Source organism: Neodiprion pinetum, chromosome 5, assembly GCF_021155775.2.
Source record: "Neodiprion pinetum isolate iyNeoPine1 chromosome 5, iyNeoPine1.2, whole genome shotgun sequence".
NCBI classification, from domain to species: Eukaryota; Metazoa; Arthropoda; class Insecta; order Hymenoptera; family Diprionidae; genus Neodiprion; species Neodiprion pinetum.
This window is the reverse complement of record NC_060236.1, coordinates 2,561,894-2,587,235: the sequence shown is the minus strand read 5'-3', so window position 1 is coordinate 2,587,235 and position 25,342 is coordinate 2,561,894. Positions and strand designations below refer to the sequence as shown.

The following is a 25,342-nucleotide window of genomic DNA, read 5'->3' as shown; positions in this document are numbered from 1 at the left end:
CGGGCTGGATTTTTTTTTTTTTTTTTTTTTTTTTTGCGTACAAGCCGATGTATTTCGATGTTATTTTTTTCTTATATTCGTTTGCTTGGATAAATTGAAAAAATCATTCGATATCGGTTTTTACGTGTGTTTTTTCAACACGTGCGCGTAACGATTGTCTGCATTTGAGTGGTTGCGAAAAAAAAAAAAAAAAAACAGAAGTAACAATAGTAATAATCACATAGAAAAAATCAAGGAAACACGGTGATAAGAGACTTTATTTGAAATGAGCCGCATACCGCAGTTGGAACTGGCCAGATTCCCACCGGCCAGTGTACTTCATACCCAACTTCAGATGCATCATCAAATGCTTTACCGGCAGCACAATATGACACACCATCATCATCATCATCATCATCCCGCAGGTTCGTTGATAACAATTTCTTACGTTTTAGAATAGCAGTAGACGCTTGCCATTGATCAAATAGTTTATTTACCTTTGACGTAGTTATGTATTTGGATATAGTAAAATCGATGCTTCGTTGTTATTATCAAATCTTAGTTGAACCAAGTTGTAACGATCGATAGAATTTTGTCAATAGTTAACAAATCGTATTTGGCTGAAGTCAAATTTCATCGTAATAACAAAACGACTATTTCACCATATCCAAATGTACCTTTGTTGAAAGTAAATAAACTCTCAGTAGCTCACTAAGTTACTTGAGCAGCGAAGTTTTCAGTTTTCGAATACGCTTCTCGAAGAAAACTCGTCTACTTTCACATTCGATGATTCGAAATGTGTCTCAAGTGCGTGTTGCGCTCGGCTAATTGGATCACCCAAGTACGCCGGCACTTATTACAAGTAATTTGAGGCATTCCACAAATTGACCCCCATGATCGGCTATTTTATCTATTTTTCAATTATGGTGTAGTGTGTATAAAAAAAAAAGTTATCTCTCACCGAGTTTTAGATTTTTCGTACCACGGATTCGATTTTTACCGCTTCGAAAAATAGAGAAACCAATTTTTCGAGCGAGTATCCCTAATCGTTTATATTTAAATTTGTTTCATTAATTCTTTGTTAAAAAACGAAAGAGTAAACAAAATTGCCGATGGCGAGGGTCGTATGTAGGTCGCTTCGGTTTGAAATGACATTTACATCCATCGAGTTCGACCTCTCAATAAGAACGCTCGCAATTAGAACGCCTTCGTAATAATCCGATCGGTAATGTGGGACAAATGTCGGTAACTTAACCATCTGCATACGTCGCCTGTAATATCATCGAATTTAAAATTGCCTCGGCGTGATTAAGGATCCGACATAATTACGTCTACCGTGTCAGCACCGTCGCAAATCGGGAATAACCCAGCAAATTGCATAATCCGTAATCCGTTCGCAGTTCCCTTAACCAATTTTTTACATGCGCGTGTACAGTAGTCCGACCTCTCAATAAGCCCGCTTCTTCGGTTTCTCGCTCTCAGCATCCCTCCACTCGAATCTGGCAGGGTCCTATTGAGAGGTAGCGGCGCCAAGAAAGAGAGAGACGGAAATCGAATGGTGCGGCCGACGAAGAGGACAAAGTGGAGGTACCTCATTTCCTAAAAAAAAAAAATCTTCCACTTGGGGGTGGTGGGAGGACTTGCAGAGAGGTCCGACCGTATTTCGAATAGTTTACGGTGTTTTCTTACATTCAAAGTCATAATAATTCACGGTTCGGAATGCCGTACATAATTCGTGCTGATCACTGTATTACCGACGGCTTAGCGTACAAACTATCGGCCATTGCTGTTGGATTAATCGATTTCTTCGATTAATCAACGATTTCGAATTAATCGTTTTCTTTTTTCAATCGATCGACTAATCGACAGTTTATATTCACCGTTTCTTCGATTAATCGAAGTTGCCTCGTAATAATTCGGCAGATCAATCGGCACCAGAATCGAAACCATGACGATTAGTCGATCATTTGGTAAAACGATCAATCGAAGCTGCACAACACTGGTATTCGGCTGTTCAAATCTCCTCTCGCGCGCACCTTTTCCCATCATATTCTCAAAGACGTCCCTTACATGGGACGCAAAGGGGGGTGGGGGTGAAAGAGACTATTACCCGCAACGGTCACCTTTTTTTTCCATTTTTTTTTTTTTTTTTGTCTTAACCCAAGTCAAACACAAAAGACAAACATCTTTATGCCATTAGGAATAAAAACTAACAACGCGATAATAGTTCGACCGGTAGTGTGGTCTCCGAGAGACGGGACAGAGAGAGAGAGAGAGAGAGAGAGAGAGAGAGAGAGAGAGAGAGACGGTGGGCAGATGTTACTTCGTGTCAAACTCTATCTGTGTATAATAAGTATAGGTGCAGGGCCCATAATGTGTGTACAGCGCGGGCAAGCAGAGAGAGAGAGAGAGAGAGAGAGGCTGGGTGTAGTCAAAATCCCGGAAGAAGTCCTGCATCATCGGGTTTTAGTCTGGCCCCCGCCGGGGGAGGTTGGGTAGGTGGGTTTTGTCGCCATACCGCAGACCCGACCCCCTTAGGGACGATGAAAACGCTTCGGGAACACGGGACGGTAGTTTTCTTTCTTTTTTTTTTTTTCTTTTTCTTCTAGCCCCCACCCCCTCCCCCTTATTTACCTTAATTTTTCTTTGTTTTTGTTCGTTCCGTAATGGTGGCCCTCGCGAGTTGCGAGATGACAGCACACTTACGATGATGTTTCAGGGTGGTTGTAAGCGGGGGCTACTGTCGATGAAATTTGGTGAAGAGATAAAAGAGAGAGAGAGAGAGAGAGAGAGAGAGAGAGAGAGAGAGAGAAAGGGGGAGAAAAAGAGAAAAAAAAAATAACAAATTGGAGAAAATTGGTGGGACAAAACAAGCAGCTCCCTTATACTTTGCGACAGGTTAATAATATTCATATTGAACCGCGGTATGTAATCATCGTTAATCTTCTCTGATTCACTCTACAATGCAGGATAAACGAAACGGTCTTACCGAGGGTTTTGTTCTCTTTATGTATCAGGGTGGTTCGTTTTTTTGACATTTTTAATGTGTCGGTGAAAAAATTTGTGACAAATACTGAAGAATAAAAAAAAAAAAAACAAAAAATGCACAAGTCCGTAAGGTGTACATATAAAAGTGAAATAAAAAATGTTACGACAATTGGTAGCGATCTCTAAATATTTTCCTACCTCCTCCAGGTTTTGCGACAACTTATTTTTTTTACAGTATTTGTCACAAATTTTTCGGGTGACCACCATAATATACGTATATGCACAGTCCTACTTATGAATGAAGAGTAATTAACTCTGTCTGTAGCGGGTAATCGATTATGTAACAGATTTTAACACATTTCTGGTCAATCACTGATGACGAATGTCGTTTGTTGGTTGTGAATGAGACTACAACGTTCACCGCCCGCTTTCCGCTCCTCGTTTATACAATCATCGTTACCTAGATTCCATTTATCTCCTACATTTCGCGTAACACTTGGCCGCGTCTTTATACGAAATAATTGTGGGTCTCTTTTTTCAATGTATCCGTGGAACCCCCAGACGAGGGATCGAAGGAAGAGTAGGAGGAGCTCATCGGTGACCCCGGGGACTGAAAGTCCCATTTTCCATGACCGTTCGTCGCGACCATTCAGTCGTCTTTATCTAAGGGGGTAATTCCGTTTTAATGGTTTGTTTGTTTTCTTGAGCTGCCTGCCTGCCTTCCGTCGCGTTGAAACCATCAGTCCAAAAGGTGGGATTCTCTTATAAGCGTTTCTTCCTCGTGTGTGTGCGTCTCTAATAAACGTTACATCACAAGGGATGAGGGGAAGGAAGCAGTTGGAACAGAGGCCGCGAATTATAAGTTCATTAGACACGACGACCTCGGTGGGTCGTGTTCGTTCTCCTTCTCCGAATACATCTTCCGACACTTCCAAATCCATCGTTAATGTCTCTCTCTCTCTCTCGGACCATTAACCACCAGGATTTTTACAGACAGATGTTGAAACGCAAATTCGTATTGTAGGTACACTTGGGTCCAATGAATCTGAGGCGGCTAATTTTTTACACTAGACAGTTACGTTGGCAACAATGAGAAACCTGCAGCGCCATAATCGGCCGACCGCGAAACAAACTCAATCTCAATAAACGTAACATAACCCACGACCGTCGAATCTATCCTTAGAATTAACGTGCCAATCCAACAAGTCATTATCTTCGCGGTATTCTAAGGTTAGATTCGACGGTCACGGGTTATGTTACCTTTATTGAGATCGAGTTTTGTTTCGCGCTCGGCCGACCGTGGCGCTGTAGGTTTCTCAGTGTTGCCAACGTAATTGTCTAGTGTAAAAAATTAGCCGACTCAGATTCATTGTCTCCAAGTGTACAAACGTTTTACACTTTTTTTTGATCCAATTCCTTGTGCATATTATAGAAAATGGGTTAAGGTCCTAACGAGTAGGTTCATCCGTAAAGTGCCCCCATAAAAACAAGGGGGGGGATGACAACGATGATGATAATAATTAACGCACTTCTTCGTCCGGCTTCATGTCCACTTTTGCTGTTAATATCAATTCAATTTTGTCGATCACCTTGCGTTTCTTTCTCTCTTACGCGGGCGTTTTGTTAGACCGCCAATGGATGATTGGTACAGTTTTTACTATTCATTTCGCAAGGGCCGTTGTATCCTGAGACGCCGTTTTTGGCAGATCAAAGTACACCGCGGTCTGGTCATCCGTGTAATCGTTATCTCCTTCTTAGCCGTGAGTACAATGAGTCGGGGCAGCGACGCCGAGGATTTCTTCTTCTTCTTCTTCTTCCGCCTCTTCCAGAGGACGCCGTCAACCCCCAACCACCACCACCACCATGGAACCACCACTTGTCCTATCTCCTCTTATTATAAATACCCATAATACGCACTCGTTCGCCAGACCGGAAGGACAAGACACTTTTCTTCTCCAGCTCTCCCTTCACCCGTGTCAATTTCACCGCACTTGCGCTCTTTCCAGGCGAACATTATATGCCTAGATCCATGATGTTTTGTTATGACATGTATACGTATATACACGTACGCACACACACATAATACATTGTCCATTGAGATGCGCGGATAATCCGGAACCACGCTGTGTCTTCGCCAGTTTTCTTGTTGTGTATAATAATGTCCGCGGTGTGTACTTCAGGTTCGGAATGGATATTACACGCTTGGAATAAAATTTGAAAATGGAACCCTGCCACCTTTCTATTCATTCCACTGTATTCCACCAGCATTTTCTCTCACGATTTTCAAAGTTTCTCCCAATATACATTTTTTATTTATGTATGTTATTTTGGTCTGTCCGGAAAAGAGACGTCATCTTTTTCATTCACTGCACTATAGTCAGTGTTTAAAGTGCTTTTATTAATTCGTAACTAATACCTTTCCGTTTTCTTTTCTTATTTACAGAGGAACTGACCAACAACGGATGGCTTTTACCACCGACTCCTGGCGCCGGACCAACGCTACCCGGCAACGTATCGGTATCGCTTCAAAATGCCAAACTTTGGCAACAGTTTCACGCGGAAACAACGGAGATGATAATCACGAAATTGGGCCGGTGAGTGAAAGACTATGAGTAAAATGTACCAGGTTAAACTCTTTCTAGCGCAATCGTGCCGTCAACCGATGATGTTCCTTTCTTTTTTCACTCTTTCATCCTCCCTCACCGCCAAGATCTTGGTTTCCTAATTTACGTCCCAGGGACGCCAGGGATCAGTGTGAAACTCGTGAATAATCCAACAAACCAAGGCACAACAGCCTCAGCTGACCTAAGCCGAGCTGACCTCGTTACCAACACCGAGTCCCGATACCCGGACCTTTTCCTCCATTCGACGTGACCATTCACGCGGCTCTGAGTGCGCGGATTTCTCACTCACTCGGTGCGCATGGGAAGGGAGTCGGGCTGCCATCGGCTGTTTAAAATTAAAAGAATACACCCCGACATCCAGCGGCTCTTCAGCTGCCAGACCGACGCTTCCAGGACGGCCACGACGACGCGGCGCGTCTCGACGGCGAGACGCAGGCGCCTCCTGTTCGGGACCTTCGGGACCTCCGAGATCGCGCTTTGGGACCGGCACACGCATGGCTGACTCGGCCCTTTATATATATATATATACCTATGTATATTTAGTGCTGCTGCTGCTGCTGTTGTTGCTTACCGGGATGACTGCAGTCACGTCGCTCTTTGCCAGACTTGAACCCCGCCGCGCCGCGCGGTCCCTTTGACATTTACCAACCGCGAAAATTTGGTGAAACACGTTAATTGCCCTCCTGGCTCCACGTGGATATACGTATAGACACTATGCAGAGATAACGATGATCGCACGCGCACGCTTGTTTTATTCTTATTTTCTTTTTTTTTTGTTTCTTTTGTACGTGGTTTTTTTCCATCACCTACCTACCTTCGTTCGTGCGGACATAAATTTGTCCGGTACGCGCGAATACTTTTTTTTCTTATTTTTTTTATTCGCATTATCATTCTTACATACGAAAATTCGACCGTCTAGTGAACAATTGAAGTCGAAGTGTCTACAATAATTTATTGACTATTTGTTGGTTAGTTTTTTTTTTTTTTTTTATTCTGTAAAACCAAAGTTCGTTTATCACGACACTTCTAATCTTCCAATCTAGCTGAAATTGATTGTGTATATATATATTGTGTATATATATATTGTAACGAACCAGGGGTTACAGGATAAAAAATTATTAGGAGCGTGAGATTACGAAGTGAATAAAAACAGTCTGGAAATTAAATTATGAGGACAAAACCCTGGTGAAAATGATTTTTTACAATTTTCTACGAGTTATTAGGGAAATTGACGTAATTTCGTACAATTTCGTGCAAAAAAAAAAAAAAAAAAAATTGTTTTCGTATAAAATTGTAAATATGTGTAGTTTTACATAAAAACTTGTAGGTTGTCATGAAAATTAGTATTTTTGTGAATTAAAAAAAAAAAAAAAAAAAAATCCACAAGTTACTACGAAAACTAAAAATTTTTCACGAAAAAACTATCCATATTTACAAATTTGTAAGAACTAATGCGAAATGTTTCAATGTCCGTAAAAATTCGTAAGTATGGTAGTAGAAAATTTCACCAAGGATGCTTTAATGGCAATGCGTGTTTACGGTTTTAAAAGTCCGAAGCATGACTGTTTTAACGATAATACCGATTGACGCAGGAATGAAAACTCCTCAAGTATCTTTTATCTATGACGACTACTACTTATAGATAATTAGAAAGGGTTGTAAAACTGGTGATTTCACCCTTTGTAACAATATCGCGTACCTTTAACAACAGCGCCGAGGGGATCGGAGATATAAATCGAGAAGCGGGATAGGTACATGTGAAAACGAGAAAAAAAAAACAAAACAAACAAACAAACAAACAAAAAGAAAAGGAGAAGAAGATCAAGAAAATATAGATCGAAATGAATTGAAAAAAAAAAAAGGTATCGGGGGAAGTAAAACATTGGGCGGGATCATCGAGAGTTTGGGTCTCACGCGCGTTCGCCCGGTGGGGGGTCGTCTCAAGGCCCAGATATTGTGGGCATATAACCTATAATGCGTGCAGCGTGTATGGCCGAGAGAGAGAGAGAGAGAGAGAGAGAGAGAATACGCAGGGTGGCGGTGGTGGTTGCATTGCAGCCATCGGGAGCCGGGCCACCACCCCGACCGGGGGTAGGCAAAACCGACGGACAGTCGACAGACAGTCGCCGGCCGGCGCCTCTGAGACTACTTCTTCTTTGTCTTAGGACCGACGACTTAGGGCCGCCAGGCCTCCTCATCTTCCCTCCTCTTTGCGCGGCCAAACGAGTCGCATGCCTCGCCGATGACCAGCTGAGATCCCCCGCATACCAAAATTACGCTGTACCATTAACCACCCACCACCCATCCAATCGATCTTTCGCTTTCTCGGTTTAAGATACTTAGCGACCCCCCCCCCGAAGTCGAAGGAAACAAGTGAAGCTATTTTCGGGTGATTTACACTTTTTTTTAACCTGAGGTATAATAATTAAAATCGTCGTGTATTACAGCGGTAGATAAATTTAACTAAACGTAATGCCCCGGCAGGTTCACTTTTATTTGTTATCTGTTAGTCAATAAGACGTAATTTAAAAAAATTTCAACATTTAATTTGGAATTCTCGATTTTTTTTTTTTTTTTCATTTGGTACTACATTGAACGATGCTTGGATCAAATCAAAAATATTAATGGAATTACTGGGATATATTTTTTTTTTTTTTGTCATCTTGGGTCCTGGTTTTGACCGAGTATACTTGCAAGTTTGTGAAAAATCCCCGATACGATCTTGTTGATCTATTGAGTATATGATTTACTCGATACCGATCGCCAATGCGATGTCTATGCGTCACACGAGCTTAGAACACATGAAAATAGAGCCGCCTAGCTTGTCTACACGCTTGTAAAACGCACTTCTATTGGCGTCGCGTCGCCGCGTCCCTTCAGCGTCCCCCCCCCCTCCCCCCTCCCCCCACTAAAATATCCCCAACCGGACCCAAACCGATCGGAGCTTGGCTGGCTACGCTGATTTAGAAAGTCGGGAAACGCGCCGCAGATATCTTCGCGGACCCCGGAGATCTTGGGTCAGATAAGCTGCCCGGAGGCCCGGGAGTTTTGGGCCCGAGGTGAGATCCTCCTTCGTTACTCCTTCCGTCCGTGCATATCACGCAACTCGCTTCGTGTCATCGAATTGTTGTTGTTGTTGTTGTTGTTGCACACGTACAATAACATGTTGAAGCAGTGTCAAGCCTTTCGCTTTTAATTTAGCGGTCCCAAATTTTTTTGATTTTTTTTTATCTCTACTCATTTTGGTTCAAACTCTCATCCCGCAACCTAAAATCCGGTTCTTCTACTTTCGAATTTCAATTTATAAGACGCGCGACTGCTCTGCAAGAATACCTAGCTATGCACTTGGGACAATTTATACGTACCCAAAATGCACTCAGCCCAGTCCCGGAACTAATTACAACCGCCGTTTGTGCCGACCCTGCTATTATCCAGTTCTTTCTTGGTCCGTTCCGTTGCAGGGTTACGTTTATATACCTGTGCTTCTTTCTACGTTACTATCTAAGAGACGGGTGAAAAGGTTTTTCCTCAAGGAATTTGGGCCTTGCTGTTTATGTTTGGTTTTTGTTTTTTTTTGTTTTTTTTTTGTCTACTTTCATTATTCAGTCTGTTTGTAAAGAAGACGTACCGAAAACGATTCCTGATTCTTTTTAATCTTTGCACGCTGCCTAGCTGGATGCAGCGCAGCGACGATTTTCGACATTTTAACCCTAGAACGGTAACGTTATTATTTTTCTTTCGCCTATTTCGGAAACGAGGTGGTGAAAAAACGTTGCAATTTTTTAAATTCCATCTCTCTGATTTTCTTCATTTTTTAACAAAGAATCACGTGGGCCGAAAAACTTTTTCCTCAAGTCAAAAATTGATGTATCTCGGATTGCAAAACGTATTTAAGCAATTCTCTCGTGGCGGGAAATTTAAATCCGCTTGGGATGTTTTTTCACCCGCCGTTATCGTTCTAGCGTAAATATTCAAAAACATTTCAATCTTATTATTACAGACGTGTAACACATGAATATCCATCGAGCTTAACATATTTCCATCGCCCACGTAAGATACAAATATCGAGTGATTTCGGAGAAATTATACAAGTTGCCAGAGATAGCTGACAATAATGTTCCGCATGTTCTTTTCATCGCCTACGTTAAAAACAAGGTCCGGTACGTTGATTGTAACGCTGCAAATTCAACAGAATCACGGAAGTCGAGGGAGGCGGAGTACAGTCGTGGAAGAAAAGATAAATTAATTAATTTTGCGAAGCGGTTGAGATAATTTGACAACCGCTCGTACACGCTTGTAGTTCACGCGTGTCTTGCTGCAGGATACAATTAAATGATAATTTAGAGAAAGATTTCGCACAATAATATGGATATAGTAAAAAGAAAAAAAAAAAAGACAAACGGGTTATGTGTCTAACTAGGTATTATTTGTCTAACTTGTCTAGCGAACCTTGGCCTAACTATTTTGCATTCAGGTTAGAACAATATTGTCTGCCAAAACAAGTTTAAAAGAAACAAACCATATAAACCGTATAAACCATACAAATAAAAATTAAAATCAATGTCTTTTGGCCATAGGTGGCGTGACTGACGTCAAAGACTCGACTTTTCGGAATCTAGAGTTTAGTTTGCTTCGGGAGAAAATTTTGCAACACCTCGATACAATACCGAATAGGTGTATACCTCCTAGCCAAACCTTAAGTACCACGTGTTTGCCACATGCCAATTTTTTTCTAGGTTAGGTTCTAGCTTTGTGTCGGTACACAGGCTATGCAGCAAAGTCGCATGCTGCAGGCCAATTGAAACTGATCAGTACTCCGAGGGACGCAAACGAATTACTCGAGAATCATTCGCAATAACGCAATAAAAATAATTCATACTCTTAAAATGTTTCTCGCTTACCTTTCTGTCTTTTTTATTTATTTATTTATTTTTTTCACTTATTTTTCACGTCCATTGCGTGCGGTTTGTCTTTTAGTTAATTTTTTTTCACTCCTTTTCTATCCGTTTCGTTGCCCCCCCCCCCCCTCCCCCGCCCCGCTTAAAACATACGTTGCTCGGAAATGAAAAACAAAAGAAAATAAAAGTATGAACAAATCGATAGCAACTGCATTAATATTACAATTATAGACAGCACTTTATAGACAGTTTTTAATCGTTTGAATGAGAAAACTCTGAAATTAATCCTAAAGTATTATGAAACTTATCATGCATTATCGTTATACATTTATAATTAGCTAGTCGAGCCATGCTGTTTGCATTTTTGAATTCATATATGTATAAAAGGACTTTGTGTCCGTAAAATTTACAAACAAAATAAACATGGAATGAAAATTGCGCTTTCGAAAACACCGTTTGCACAACAGTGAGTCCCAGTTTAGGGGGTTGAAAGTCGTCGTTGCAGCAGGGTGAGGAGGGAGAGGTCGGCTTAAAGTGCAGGCGCCGTCAAGAGGGCGTCAAAGATGCTTAAGCCTTGTCTGTGCTTTTCTATATATACACGCACAGACGCGTAAATACGACTTGACACAACCGCGTGGAAAAGTCCGAATTACGGTTGTCGCCTCGGTGAAAATTGGGCCCGAAAACCCGACGCGTCTATACATATCTATGTGTCTACATATAGATACGTGCCAGGGTGGTTCGTTTAAAAATTTGTTTTTTTTCCCAAGTTGCCACTCGAAAAATCTGTGACAAATACTGTAAAAAAAAAAAAAATAAAAATTGTCGCAAAACCTGGAGGAGGTAGGAAAATATTTAGAGATCGTTACGATAATTATTGTAATATTTTTTATATTTAATTTTTACGTGTACAACTATTACGGACTTGTGCATATATTAGTTTATTATTTTCGTATCGTTGTCCGATTAGTCATTGTTCATGAAAATCGGTACTGAAAACTAAACAGGGACATTATTGTCTATGCTATATTCCTATTTCGGTAACAAAAAGACGAGAACAGACAACTTTGGAATTGTTTAGCGCAGTTTGGTGTTGATTGAACGATTGATCGGACAACGATACGACAAAAAATAAACTAATATATATATCTATATATATGTTAAAAGCATTAGTCACAAATTTTTGGAACGGTACCCTGAAAAAAAAAAAACAATACATCCGTGTAATGTCTGTGCAAATGTGCCGGTCTGCAACAAGCTTGCAGGTTCGCAGGCCTGCAAGTCTGCAAGTCTGCAACACGATTGTTCTCTCTTGACGTGGCGCCGTCGGCAGCCGTCGGTTTTACACCCTGACTGACGCCACTCGACGCCAGGCGACGAGACGCCAAAATTCTAATTCCCTACACGCTTCGGTCACAGTGGCTCAATTGTTGTAATTGATAGCTTTATCACACTGTTGGAAGAATTTAACTACATACAAATATCCCACCAGGTTCACCGTTATGTTCTTGTGTTATTTGTTATATTCAAATACGTTTTTGTAATATCGACATTTAATTTGTCATTTTTACGTTTTTTTTTTTTTTGTCTTTTCCATCTAACAACACACTTTTTTTTCAATGTTTCAACCAATCCGAAAATTTTAGCTCGTCCTGCCGGGACGTTTTTTTCTTCTAACCGAAAAATCGCAGGGAAAGCTTTTAAGGGCGGTTTTCAAGTTTCTCACTTGAAAAACATATCGTGTTATTACGTATGTACTTGACGTTGAAATCTAAAAAATTTATCGTAAAAAAATTCAGACTGACATTCAATCTCGATTTGTTCTTCTTCTTCTTCTTCTTCTTCTCTGATCTTTATTTTTCCTCGATATTTTCAAATAATATTTTCAAATATATATATATATATATATAATTCCAAATTTTTGAGGAGGAATTTTTTTTTCAGAGAGGTGAAAAAACCGAAGACGCAAAAATTTCAGGAATCCGAGATATGTGCCATATATACGTATAGCTTGAAACGGTTTTCACTTTCTTTTGTCTTCTTTTTTATCCTACGTATATGTATATATGTGGTTGTATACTTATCTCAACCTTAACCCCGCATGCTTCCTGCATGGTATATATATATATATATATATATAGGTATACACTAAACTCTTGAAGGCGTGTCTTACGGTGCAGATAAAAGGCGAAGTTGCAGAAGCGGCAGCAGCAGCACGACCGAAGCAGATACCATAATACAATAATTATCACCGGTTCCTATCGCGTGGCAGACGATGCCTTAAACACATAGTACATACGTATATATATATATATATATATACTTCCTGCAGGCGTGGTCGCGACGCAGAAACAGACGCGGAATCTGGCACGCGCGGAGTGATCAAGAAAATATAAACGAGATGATCCATACGCGTTGCGATAAGACTTCTTTTTCCGTACCTCGTCCGACATCGAGCCGAAGTCAAAAATCTTCACTCTCATCGATGTAACGTTGCGTTTTTTTTTGTTTGAAAATTTTTTTCACCGTCGAACGAAAAATAAAAAGGCTCGACAACGATCACGTGACTAGATTTGACGGAAGAAAAATTGACTGAAAATCTTGTAACACACGATGTTGTAAAGGTTGTAACAAGGTCTTCGAATCGGCGAATGTATACCCGATTCCAAGCACAAAACTTACGTCATCAGCTCGAAATAGGCGGGAGGGATGAACGGTAATTACGCGAGCAAATACCAAAAACTACCTTTCACCTACCGCAGCCAGCAGAACTAAAAGCATGGCAGGGATTTGTGACTCTTTTTAACGGTGCGGAATTTTCGTAGGAGCTTGACTTTCGGGCAAGTCCTGCAAATGTTTCCGAAGTGTGTCCGCTTATACCTATGCATAACTGTTGTGTACCGTTTACACGGAGCCCGATCTTTTCCCATACCCATTATTGCTAATCCTGCGATAATATCGAAGGAATAATCGCTGCACTCGGCACTCAAGTTGCAGTGGTTTGAAAATTCTTCTCTCTAAAAGTAGAAATAATTGTACGTGAATAACCAAAGGGGGGGAAAAAAAAAAAAAAAAACGAAAAAACGTATTGCAGCACACGACGGATGTGGAAAATAATTTTTTCTACGCGCGAGATTTTGGAACGGATAGAGAGAAAAGTAAATTTTGTTGTAATACCGCAAGTTGGAGAAGCGGATGCTACGCATGTTACGTACAGTATGTATAAAAGTATATATATATATATATATATATATCTCTGAGTGTAAGATAAAGAAAAATCACTGCGGAAACGACATGCGTTATGTACGCGGTTATTTATCGTACTTTGTCAGGGAGGCGGCGGCGCGGGGCGAAAAGTGCGGGGCGGGGGGGGGGGGGGGAGGGGGAGCGAAAACAACTCGGGTAAAATCTTTTAATCTGTACTGGTATTTCCGGTGAGAACGAACGACGTTAACAGGAACCACTTTGCAGGTTTTTGATAACGCTGATGGTTATATTATATACATACATACGCATTGTGTGGCAGCATGCGGCGTTTTCAACGATGACGATGACTAATTACGTGGTTAGAATAACGATTGGCGTGAATTTTTCTACAAGGAAATTCCTAGGGGCTTATATCCATCGGCTCGATAACTTTTCAGCTTAAAATTGTAAAAGCTATTAGTAATAGATTGGGAAAATGTTGAACAGGCCAACGTGAAACATCGTCGTTTGAAAATCAAGATGGCCGCCGTGCCGACACACCTGCGATTTAATTATCGCTCTAGGATGAGTTTCGGCGAGTATGAGTTACCGATTGCAATTTTTAGCCGTAGAGAATAACGGCAAGAAGATTTTGTTCATCGATTTACCATCGGTGGAATTTTCTAAATATCGTTAAAGATCATTATCACCGGCACCCGAACGTCATGTTTTCTTTTGTCTTTCCTCCGCTCCCCACCCTGACTCTATTCCTGTTTATTTATTTATTCACTTATGTTCAACACTAGAATCCATCTTGACAGACGTTTCGAGGCGTGTTTAGCCGCACTCACACCAAGCCATTAAATCTCACGCCTCGTCTTCCGGCTCGTCGGAGGCGCGGCAATTAGCAATTACCACCGAGCAATTAGCATTATAGTACATTAGTTTCGGACTTTGAGTTCCGGCTACCACCGATAGCGCCGAAAACCGGACTCATTGTCATCCATGAGTATCGAGTTTTACGATGAAATCTCGCTTCTCCCTGGTATTAAACGTACGACGGTTACACGAATGTAAGGTGGTAGGTAACAGAGAAGGCGATCGATCCGACGATTACAACGACAAAGACATTTGTCCCTGATGATTTATGCCCGAAGAATATTTAGTCGTAAAATTTTTCGAGGAACTTCTAATCGTAGCTTCTTCTTTTCATTCCAATACACCAAGGCCTTCCGCTTATCTCCGATCACTCGCTTCTTTCAACTTTGAAGAAGAACTTACATAATCGGTCGGGCATTTCAGTTTTTATAATTAGTTCTTATTACTAGTCAGTTCTCGCTGTTCTTCAAACCGCTCTTCTGCGTCGCAACCCCTTTCGGAATTATTATTATTATTATCATTATCACCATCATCATTATTATTCTTATTATTATTATTATTTTTGTTTCGTCCAATCAACATTAACGTCCGAATTGAATAAAAACGTTTTCCAATTCAACCTTCCAGCCGGATGTTTCCGTCTCTTCAGCTTCAAATCGAGGGCCTTGAACGACGCGGACGTTACTGTCTTCTTTTGGAAGTAACGCCGGCGTCCCGACGCCGTCACAAGTACCTCGGCGGGGGCGGAGTAAATGGCGGATCGGTAAACTCCGGCAGGGGATGGACGACCGCTGGACCAGCTGAACCTCAGCCACACGTTAATCGCAGGGTTTACCTTCATCCGGACAGCCCGGCGACCGGTTCCCACTGGATGCAGCACCCAGTCAGTTTCAATAAACTCAAGTTAACCAACAACGCCGTCGATCATCACAGCAACGTGGGTATTTTTTTTCGTTTTATTTATTTTTTTTTCTTCCTTCCTTTTTTCTTTCTTTGTTAACGTTGTCCGACGTACATATATTTTTCACAGTCGCGTTCTATATTGAGAAAAATTTCATTTGTTACGTTGACTGGAAAAATTGAGCAGAGCAGGTATCGTTAAAAAAAAAAAAAAAACCGTTTGAATATTGTTGGAATTAGGAAAAACGAGGTGCGCGCAACCATTTTGCGCTATCGTCGATCCTTTTATGGTTATTGAAACGCAAAATCATTTTGTTCGGCTTACTCTACTTTTTTTTTAGTCAAACGAGGCTTTAGCGTCAATTTATCGTTACGCGAGCGTTAAATTTTCGCAACGGTTACAATTATGTGAAAGTTTAATTCGTTTGTTTATAAATCGGTATGTTTTTTATTGATAAAAACCCAAGTAACCGGCTGATCTATAATCGACAGGAAACTCGTACAAATTCATCATCCGCATGTCAGCGGAAGTGAAGCATAAGTTGTAAAAAATTTTGCAACGTCGGTGTTTGTTTTTCTTTGTTTTTTTTTCTCGTCTTTATTGCATTTTTACTTGCAACACTTGCAAAAGTACTTGCGAATTATACGTTGACTTTTTACACGGACTGCAGAGCTTCGGGATTTTGAGGGGTCTACGTTTTACATGGAATAAAATTAAGATCCGACAGACGGAGAGAAAAAAATTCTTGTTCCCTTTCACGTTCGATGGGAATTTCGGTACGCGGCTTATGGCGGCTGTGCCTTTGATACCGCCTCCTACCATAAAGCCATATCAACCTTCCTAAATTCGATTTACCGTCACTGGGGTGGGGGGGGGGAGTATGCGGGGTAAAAACTGGAAGCCAAAAGAGAGCGCGTGTTCGGTTAACTCATCGAATTTATCGTAGACTAGAAAAAAAACCTTTCTAATCGTCGTGATAAAAGCCGCCGCGTACAAAGCTGCAGATCGGGCTGCGCAAGTATTACCTGTACGTTCAATAAAAATGGAGGGGGGGGGGGGAGGGGGGGGGGGGGGGATGACGATTAGGATGATTCGAGAGGCGCCTCTTTACCGCACACGCTGTGAGTGAAAAGCTACATTTGTTGCGATAGGATGATTTTCTTCGCTTCTAGGTGGGCCCTGCCTGCTTTCTGTGGACTGACCCTCCACCAAAGGCCCAACCTTGCCGGTCTTGTCGCGTTATTATCTGTTACGACGAACGCACAAGCATTAGTCGGCTAGCTACCGTTAGACCCGCTGCCGAACAGATAAGACCCTAACGATCTCGGTGCTCCGACTGGCCCATCTTCTTCGGGATCCGCTCGGGCAAGGCCCAAAAGTTGATTTCTAATTCTCGAATCAACGCGGCAAACCTCGATTCATTCCTCTTCGGAATATATGTGTCTATAGTCGTACACCACGTGTCGTCTTCGCATTATGACGAGCCGTACTAAAACCGGACTCGAAGTTTAACGATCCGCGCTTCAATTAATTTCGATGATAATTATATACGTATACTGCATTAGTTTGTTTATCGATTCAGGATTCATTTACCGATCTATGTATAATCGTACAGCTTTTAACGCTGTAAGATGCAAGGTAGGATTTATCATAAGTCGGTGGATCACGTGATTTGTTACATATTAATTATTATACGTAGGTATATTATACGTTAGATTGAACGAAGAACGTATTTTTTTTTTTTTTTTTATAGGGAATCGGACGACGATCTACAAAATAGAAAAAAAAATATCTCGTCATTTTACGATAAATCTGTTATTTCGAAAAAGTTATTTATCGTCAAGGATCGAGTAAGGATCTTAAAACGACATTTTGAAATAGTAGATATTTTACGTAAAATGATAAAAGAGACCGTTTTTTTTTTTTTTTTTTTTCCTACTTGTTTGTAGCGCGGCGTTCAATTCCCTTCGAAAAATTACGTTCTATGGGTCTTATCGGTACGCTAATGCGTTTACGTGTTATAAAATTCAATGGTTAAAAAAAAAAAAAAAAAAATGCTATTCCCCACGTTACTTAAATTTGGGGAAGTATTGTAGAAAATCGCGACGAGGCATACCTCTAAATATTAATAATTACCAAAAGCTGAAAATTTGAGACGGCATCTTTTTTTTTTTCTTCATCGTCGATTCGAACAATATTTTCGACTCGGAGTTTGAAATGATGAAAAAAAAAAAAAATGAAAAATAAATAAAATCGTAAATTTGTTTTTTTTTTCTCACATACAGTCCTACTTGTATAATATATGTATATCTTGCGATGCGTGTGCCTTTTTACCATCGTCCTTTCACGAGACACGTGCTCTTCCGCGCATGCGATGCCTGGTTTCTGCACCAAGGATATCCACGTATGTGTACGATATATATACACACACACATGCATTTATACACGTGAAGCGTTATAAGAATGCGAAGAAGTAGACCTCCCATGCATTTCTCGGGCATGTCGGACTTGGTGTTTCCACCGTAATCCGAGACCACAGCCCAAGCACCTAGACAAGAAGCTGTCTAAACACTAGCGTCTTAGATAAACGGCACCCTTATTATGCGTTATACGTGCTTGTGTGTGTGTGTTCTATACGCACTTACTCGCTTACTTTCTTCTACTTTCTTTTTCTTTTTTTTTTTTGTGTCTTTTTGTACGTACGCACGTCTCGATGCAGCTTCTTCAGGCAGAAACATAAGCAGCGGCAAATGTGATCTGCTCGGCTTTCGACTGCGGTAGGCGCGATTTTAAAGGATAGATGCTTACGATATATGTTCGACTTTTTTTCCTTGTAGGTGTTTGTGTGTACGTGTATGTGTGTGTACGAGGCTTGAGAGGGTTAGCGGAGTATAATTTTCAACCCTCTTAATATTATAGTTTATTATGTATACAGTACGTTGCAAAGAACGGGATAAAGAAACACGCATACGTGAAAAAAAGAATTGTACTTTATGTAACAGGGGAATAAAGTCGAGCTTATTCCTGCAATGAGAGAGATTTTTATTAACGGTTAACGCTCAGTCCTTAACTATTTTCATTTTTTACCACAATCGAAAGATATAGTTCCAGGTAGAAAATGAAAATTAGTTTTCTTGCTGTTACCGGAAAGTCCAATATCCGTTACTATTCTTTCTCATTACGATCGCTGCTGCTGTATTTTCTTGCAACTGTTGCGAAAATTTAATGCTCGCGCAACGATAAATTGACGTTAAAGCCTTGTTTGACTAAAAAAGTAGAGTGAACCTCGGAAACTGATTTTGCGTTTCATTTACCAAAAAAAGATCGACGATAGCGCAAAATGGTTACGCGTACCTCGTTTTTCGTAATTCGAACAATGTTCGAACAGTTTTTTTTTTAACGATACCTGTTTTACTCAATTTTTCTAGTTACCGTAACAAACGAAATTTTTCTCAGTGTGCGTTACATACAGGGTTTTATTTCCGACAAAACTCTGGCCGCAATATTAATTTGTAAATTCGAACTTTTCGGAAAATGCGTTTTAGGGAAAAATATGTCATTTTCGTCCCGCTTTCGAGGTCAAAAAAGTTAACTTTATGGTTGAGTCCGGAATAAACAATGTTATATACATATCTGCATTGGGGTTGATTGAATACCTCCCCCCCCCAATTGAAGACTTGTATATTTTTATCTAGTTTCCTTTCGCTTCTATAACTTTTACTATATTGTCATTTTAACGTGTGTGTATGGAAACGAATTACGGTAATCCAAGTTTAAATTTTACGGTTTTTATTCCTTGTAAATTAATGTTTTTTCACGAATAGAACTTCACTGCAAAAGCACGCACACACACATATATATACGTATGTATATAATTTCTTTAATAACGCGGAGCAGTTAGCTGCACGAAGGGCTGTGGGAGTGGGTTATTATTGTTATAATTGTGAGAGGCGTTGTTGACCCGATTAAACCCAATATTTTTCACAGGCAACAATAATTCTCGTATAAAATCCCTGCGGGAAGTCAGAAATGAAAAATTGACCGGCCTTTTTGCATCGCTAAAATTACTTAAAAATTAGTTTTCAAATTATTTTCATTGGATTTGTAGGAAAATTGCAAATTTCTACTCGGTTCTTGTATCGATATATGCGTATATAGTCATTATTATAAATATATAATAATTAAGTTATAACGAGAAATTGACGAGGTAATATCGTTGATATTATATTATTAGATATGGTGAAAAAATGTAACCTAAATGGCAAACTGCAGCTGCAGCTTCGTTGATCACGGAGGCAGGAGGAGAGATTTTAATTTCAATTTTCTGCAAACTTTGCACGCATTGCGGCGGGCTGAAGCACAAGAGTCTAATTGAGATATATGGGGATAACACAGAGATTACCGCGTATCTCGTCTCCTCTCTTAATAACGCGCGTAAAATCACTTTGAGCAATATACGTGCGAAGCCGCTGCAGTGCAATAAAAAGTTCGACTTGCGATAGATTCTTGCAGTTATAGAAATTTACGTACCTGTAAGTTCGTTTCGGCGAATCTTTTCCTTTTTTCTTTTCTTTTTTTTTTTTTTTATTCAATTTTCTCGTTCTATTATTATTAATATACATCATTTTTAAAATTTTGGGTCATTTCGTCGTATCGATTTTCGGGAAAACCACTGTTAATTAACGGTATATCACTGATCCAATCTCTTTTGCTTAACGAGCCCGAGTCTGATCATCACATGTTATGATACGAAGAAATCACATCACCTGACAGTAATTGATGTACTCGTGTGTGGAGGGTTTTTTATGACATTACGAATCAAATAACCGTTCGGAATAATAACGCGGAACAATGAAAAGAATTTCTTTATCTTCCAGAATTCATATTTAAATGAACCAGTCTTACGTTCTATACATTGAATAATAAATTATCACAACCTTCATTTATTACTTACTTTTTGTTTTCCTTTATTGCTGTAATATTTACGTTGGTAAATAAGTTTTTCGTTGATAGTACCAGCAGCGGGTCAATCGGACATTGAAATAAAGAAGCAAACTTTGTTTAATAAGACAATTTTTCTCTTCCATTAGGCACGTGAGAGGAATAAAACGACTGTTGTAATTTATTGAAAATTAAGCGACATGTTCTTTTCTTCTTTTTCAGGTCGTCCTGACGTCGATGCACAAGTACATTCCTACGGTTTGGATTGTTAGGTGTGACGATGTATCCAGGCTGACATTGCTCTTCACGCAGCCAGCCTCGTCCTTCTGTTTTCCGGAAACGGAGTTTATCGCGGTTACCGCATACCAGGTAAATGCCTGCAGGTCGGAGAAGCGAAGAAAAAATCGTTTCAAAAAATGATAGCGTAAAACGCAAATGAAATGAAAATTGAAATTAATCTGAGTAAAAACTAATCACACTTTAGCTAAGATTTTGTTTTCCATTATAATTTCTATTCAACGCGTAGTATAAGAACGCCGTTTCATTCGTGGTATAAACAACATTGCTGGAGTTGTATCAATTTTTTAAACGGCTTTATTATTCATAGCTTCAAGAATTTTTTCATTGAAATTAACAATAAAATGGTAACATGGCGCATATTGGATCGTCCGAGCTGTAACTTACCCCTTAAAAAGTGTACGTCAATTCGTTTTCCCTTAATTTCTGTCGCGACTAGTGAAACAATTTCTGAGCCTCGTTTTGACCCGTTAATTTCACAGAACGAGAACATCACGAAATTGAAAATCGATAACAACCCGTTCGCCAAGGGATTCCGTGAGACGGGTCAGTCGCGTTGCAAGAGAAAAATGCAGAGCTTCGATTCGTCGGAAGTTGACGAGGATCACCTCCCGCATCACGCTGGAGTACGGGAAGAGGACGACGAGGAAAACATGTCCTCCTTGGAATCTGCTTCGAACCCTCTGCTGCCCCAGGTCTTCGACGAGGATCAGCGTCAGCGGGCAAAACGGGTCGCCAGCGAAAGCGGAAGTTTCGACGACAGCGGCGTCAGCAGCTCGTCTTCCTTGGTCGATAGAATAAGTCCTCAGTTTCAATTGAACTCCGACAATAACCGAAAGAGCTCTGCCACACCGGCGCCCTTTCAGCCCCCGCTTCATCGGCCTTGGATAGACCACGAGGAGGAGAACAAGGAGAACGCAGGGGACGACGGCGTCGCGACGCCTGATTCGCAGAGTCATCTTATTCTGCAAAACCGGCATACCACCGTCGAAAACAATCAGAGTGGTTAGTTCGATGTTATATCACTGTCAAAAATTTCTGTATGGAACGCTTCGTACACTGTATTATATTCATTTTAAATTTAAGACAAGTACGTAAAGCAATTCGGGTCGCTGTATCGAGAATTTGTAAATTTGCAAGCTGATTTTGTAAATGTGTAGTACATTCACGATAATCTTTAACGGTTGAGTTACGCATATTTTTTCCCTTATTTCGCGCAGTTATAGAACGTTTTTAATGCATTTCATTTACCAACAGCGTGGCAGCAATACCATAATCATCATCATCATCATCACCAGCAGCAGCAGCAGCAGCAGTATCCCTCGTTCGTACAGCCGGAAGTACACCATTATACGCGTGACGTATTTTCACCACATCATCATCATCAACAACAACGACAACATTTTTCGCCGGCCGTCGAGTTCGCCAGAATTAATCAACATATCCAGAATCACTATCAGCAGATGCATTACGGACAGTTGTACTGCAGCCAGATCAGTCAGCTCCAAAGACTTAAGAATATAGCCATGCAATTTAACTCTCCACGTTTTACTCCAGCCTTGACACCTCGGTGCTCTGACCTTTCTCCACCGAATCCAATCCTCCTACCTTTTTCCCCGAGGGTTAATAAAGTTGCAATCGCAAGCCAATTCGACCGTCACTCTTGTCCGCCTCTCAGTTCGCCTCCATCGCCTTCCCTTTCATCCGTGGCTTCTATCGACGGGTCCTCCGCATCCAGTTGAGCTTACTTTTTTCCCATGACAAAAAAAACTGATTGTTACGCATAGATTACGCTCATTTCTAAACGCGATGAATGTCATTCTTTTTTTACCTTCTCGCGTTGACATTCTTTCGTAAAGGATTATTTCCAAACTTGTAAGACTGACTAAATATTTTGCAATGCATCGTATGATATTACGCGGTTAATTATATAGTCATATACAAATAGGTTCAACTGTATAAAAATAAACAAATTTATGTATATATATATATATATATATATATATATATATATAATGCATGCCAATCAGAACTACTGGTTTCCAGTATTTCGTCTTTTTTTTTTTTTTTATACAAATTTCTGACAATTCCACTCTTCTCATGGTCGTTGCATCGGAATTTTCACTATCGATGTCTGAATTCCGAAAGTATGGAACGAATACAACTGCTTAGGGATGCTAATTAATCGAATATTAAAACTTGAACTGTTACCTTGAAATTCATATCGTTAGCAAGTCCTATATCACTTAGCGTAGCATTAATCTGTAAATATAGATATACCTTAATAGAATTACCGATATAGATATATTTAGTGCTCACAGGTATGTGTTCAATATCACATACCCGTCCTAACAATCGCACTTCTGAAAAAATGTGTACTTTTTGCAGTTTTCATAATCTCAATTGCACATGTACAGTACAAGGTATGTTAAGCAGGTATTAGTCAATGTAAGCCTGAGAGATGATAGTACTGTTATACACATACTTTTGTATATCTATTTATAATATAAGTCAAAGTTTATATATTTTTTATTGTTATCACGATTATACTTTAACGAAAGTTTTTATTCTTTGTTAAAATAAATAAAAACAAATTTTCTTAATGCAACTACAGTTACTAGACATCGTTTTCGTAACGACTATAATCGAGGATATTATATTTATATTTAATTAAATTTAGGAAAGTTGAAGAAAATGTTAGCGCCTGACTGAATACAACTAGACATACAAGTGTGCACGCGGCCTATTCGTCAGGCGCTAGCTGAATCAATCATTCGTTTATTAATTCATTTATTTTGAGTATAAAATTTAGAAGTATACAAAGTAAAATAAAATTTTATTTATTACCTGTTGGTACAACTAGACTATAAACTAATAAACTTGTAAGTTAAGACTATAATTATTAAAATATAAAAATAAGATAGTTCGATATTATCGAATTTGTATCGCACGCGATTATAACGTTCGATGTGACTTTAGATTGCATCACGATTGTCATATCGAACAAAACAATAACATTTCACGTACTCACAGAGTTTCTCGAGCGAAAATTTTATCACCTAGTTCTCAAACGTAAGCTAGGTCAGTCATTATATTCAAATTCACTTGGCGATCGGATTTGAAAACCAATGAGGTAGAATTTCCTGGTGAACGTTAAACGATTAACGATGTTATGTTATACCGAATATTTCTCTAACACACAGACACGTAAGCCGCGTCGTTGCTCGGGTTAAATTAATTAAATATGTCACCAATCCCTCGATTATATAACTTCAAATTACCTCATTTCACAATCAAAGTCACGATCACTTGGGGCATGAAAAGATTGATTCAAAACAAAGCGGCTTTTTACGGAACATCTCGTATTAAGCATTGACGTGCTAACTACACTGATACATATGTATGATACACGTTCGACGATCAGCCGCGGTCATTAGTATATCTTATCGAGACTTCGTTCTATTATGATAAAAATGTCTCTTTTCAGTACATAACAGATACGTTGCACAAGAAGGGTGACGAAGTCAATAACGGCTTTTACGAAGTTTCCGAAAATCGGCATAAATTTCAAACATTCACATCGTATAATTGACTCGCAAGTACGTAGAAATACTCGTATATTGATCATTCCAAAAAAAAAAAAAAACACGTCAAACGAGTTGATCAACTTGGATTAAAATTTTATACCTATATTATTATTATTATTATTGTTATTGCGTCGATAAAAATTTTCGCAAATCGTGTTACGAGATCCGTAATTTCGGCAGCGGTAACGACCTTGAAGGTTTTGCTTGCGTGATACGTATAATAATATAAATTGATACACCTACCTAACTAAAAAATTAGTAATACTGCTGTCCGTTCACTTTTTGGCTGTGGCGCGTATTGATCAAGATAAACATATTACGTTTCAATCTGTCTTACCGTTTGTTGTGCGGTTATTGCCGGTTATTTTGAATTTCAAATTTTCACACTCGCATGTAATGCCACGTGTAGAATTTCCCTCTTCTACCTTCCTTTGTACGTATGCATCGTATTCCGCGATCGCTATGCTACTGCCATTAATTCCATATTTTTTATCCGCTTGGAACGTATAATTTCATATCAATTATTCGTGATTCAACTTTTTTCGCATGCCTTGTTTTTTTTTTATCCGTCTATCTGAGTCAGCCGCATGTAATTTCGTTCCCTTCGACTGTAATTAATTCACTTCTTGATATGGGACCACGTCACACTAGTAACACCACGTAAACAAAAGACGTAACGTAATAATAATTTACCTATTAATTGAATCGACGGCGTTTTTATTTTGTCTTATTCTCTCCGAAGTATAGATCACTTGAGGTAAAACCTGTTTGTGTAATGTTTGTCGGTTCTGCGGAATCCGAATCACGTACATGTGTGTTTTATGATGAACACATGCAAATATACATCAACCTTTGGCGGTAGTGATCGAGCAGTTTTTAGAACTATATTCAAAGCGATACCTTTTTCCTTTAGTTAGTTCTCACCGGCAAATCGAGGCGGTTGTTTGACTCGTCGTCGCGTTACGACTACTAGTCATATTGTACGACGAAAAATTTCGCAAACATTTCGTACAAACTTATGATCACGTGTCGAGGGTATAGTCGATGTGAAAAATTGTGAAA

General features: G+C 39.8%; 1 protein-coding gene and 1 long non-coding RNA gene across 2 annotated transcripts; one reads left to right on the top strand and one right to left on the bottom strand.

Annotated features, from left to right (window-relative positions):
• Window positions 1–247: 247 nt before the first annotated feature.
• On the top strand, window positions 248–22,623 carry LOC124219159 (T-box transcription factor TBX20). The gene is made up of 6 exons (XM_046626379.2): window positions 248–404; window positions 5,411–5,561; window positions 15,182–15,491; window positions 20,619–20,765; window positions 21,176–21,698; window positions 21,951–22,623. Exons 1-6 carry the CDS (start codon window positions 266–268, stop codon window positions 22,433–22,435), a joined length of 1,755 nt encoding a protein of 584 aa, XP_046482335.1. The 5' UTR covers window positions 248–265; the 3' UTR covers window positions 22,436–22,623.
• On the bottom strand, window positions 20,377–25,109 carry LOC124219166 (uncharacterized). Its single transcript, XR_011177352.1, has 4 exons — window positions 24,524–25,109; window positions 21,945–22,440; window positions 21,081–21,658; window positions 20,377–20,773 (listed from the first exon to the last, which is right to left on the bottom strand). It is a non-coding gene; the product is annotated as an uncharacterized lncRNA (long non-coding RNA).
• Between the last annotated feature and the right edge of the window lie 233 nt (window positions 25,110–25,342).

Excerpts from the sequence above, each read along its gene's own strand:
- LOC124219159 (XM_046626379.2), top strand. The coding sequence starts at position 266 with ATGAGCCGCATACCGCAGTTGGAACTGGCCAGATTCCCACCGGCCAGT. Across the intron at positions 405-5,410 it reads TCATCATCATCATCCCGCAG|AGGAACTGACCAACAACGGA; the intron begins GTTCGTTGATAA and ends TCTTATTTACAG. Across the intron at positions 15,492-20,618 it reads CCGTCGATCATCACAGCAAC|GTCGTCCTGACGTCGATGCA; the intron begins GTGGGTATTTTT and ends CTTCTTTTTCAG.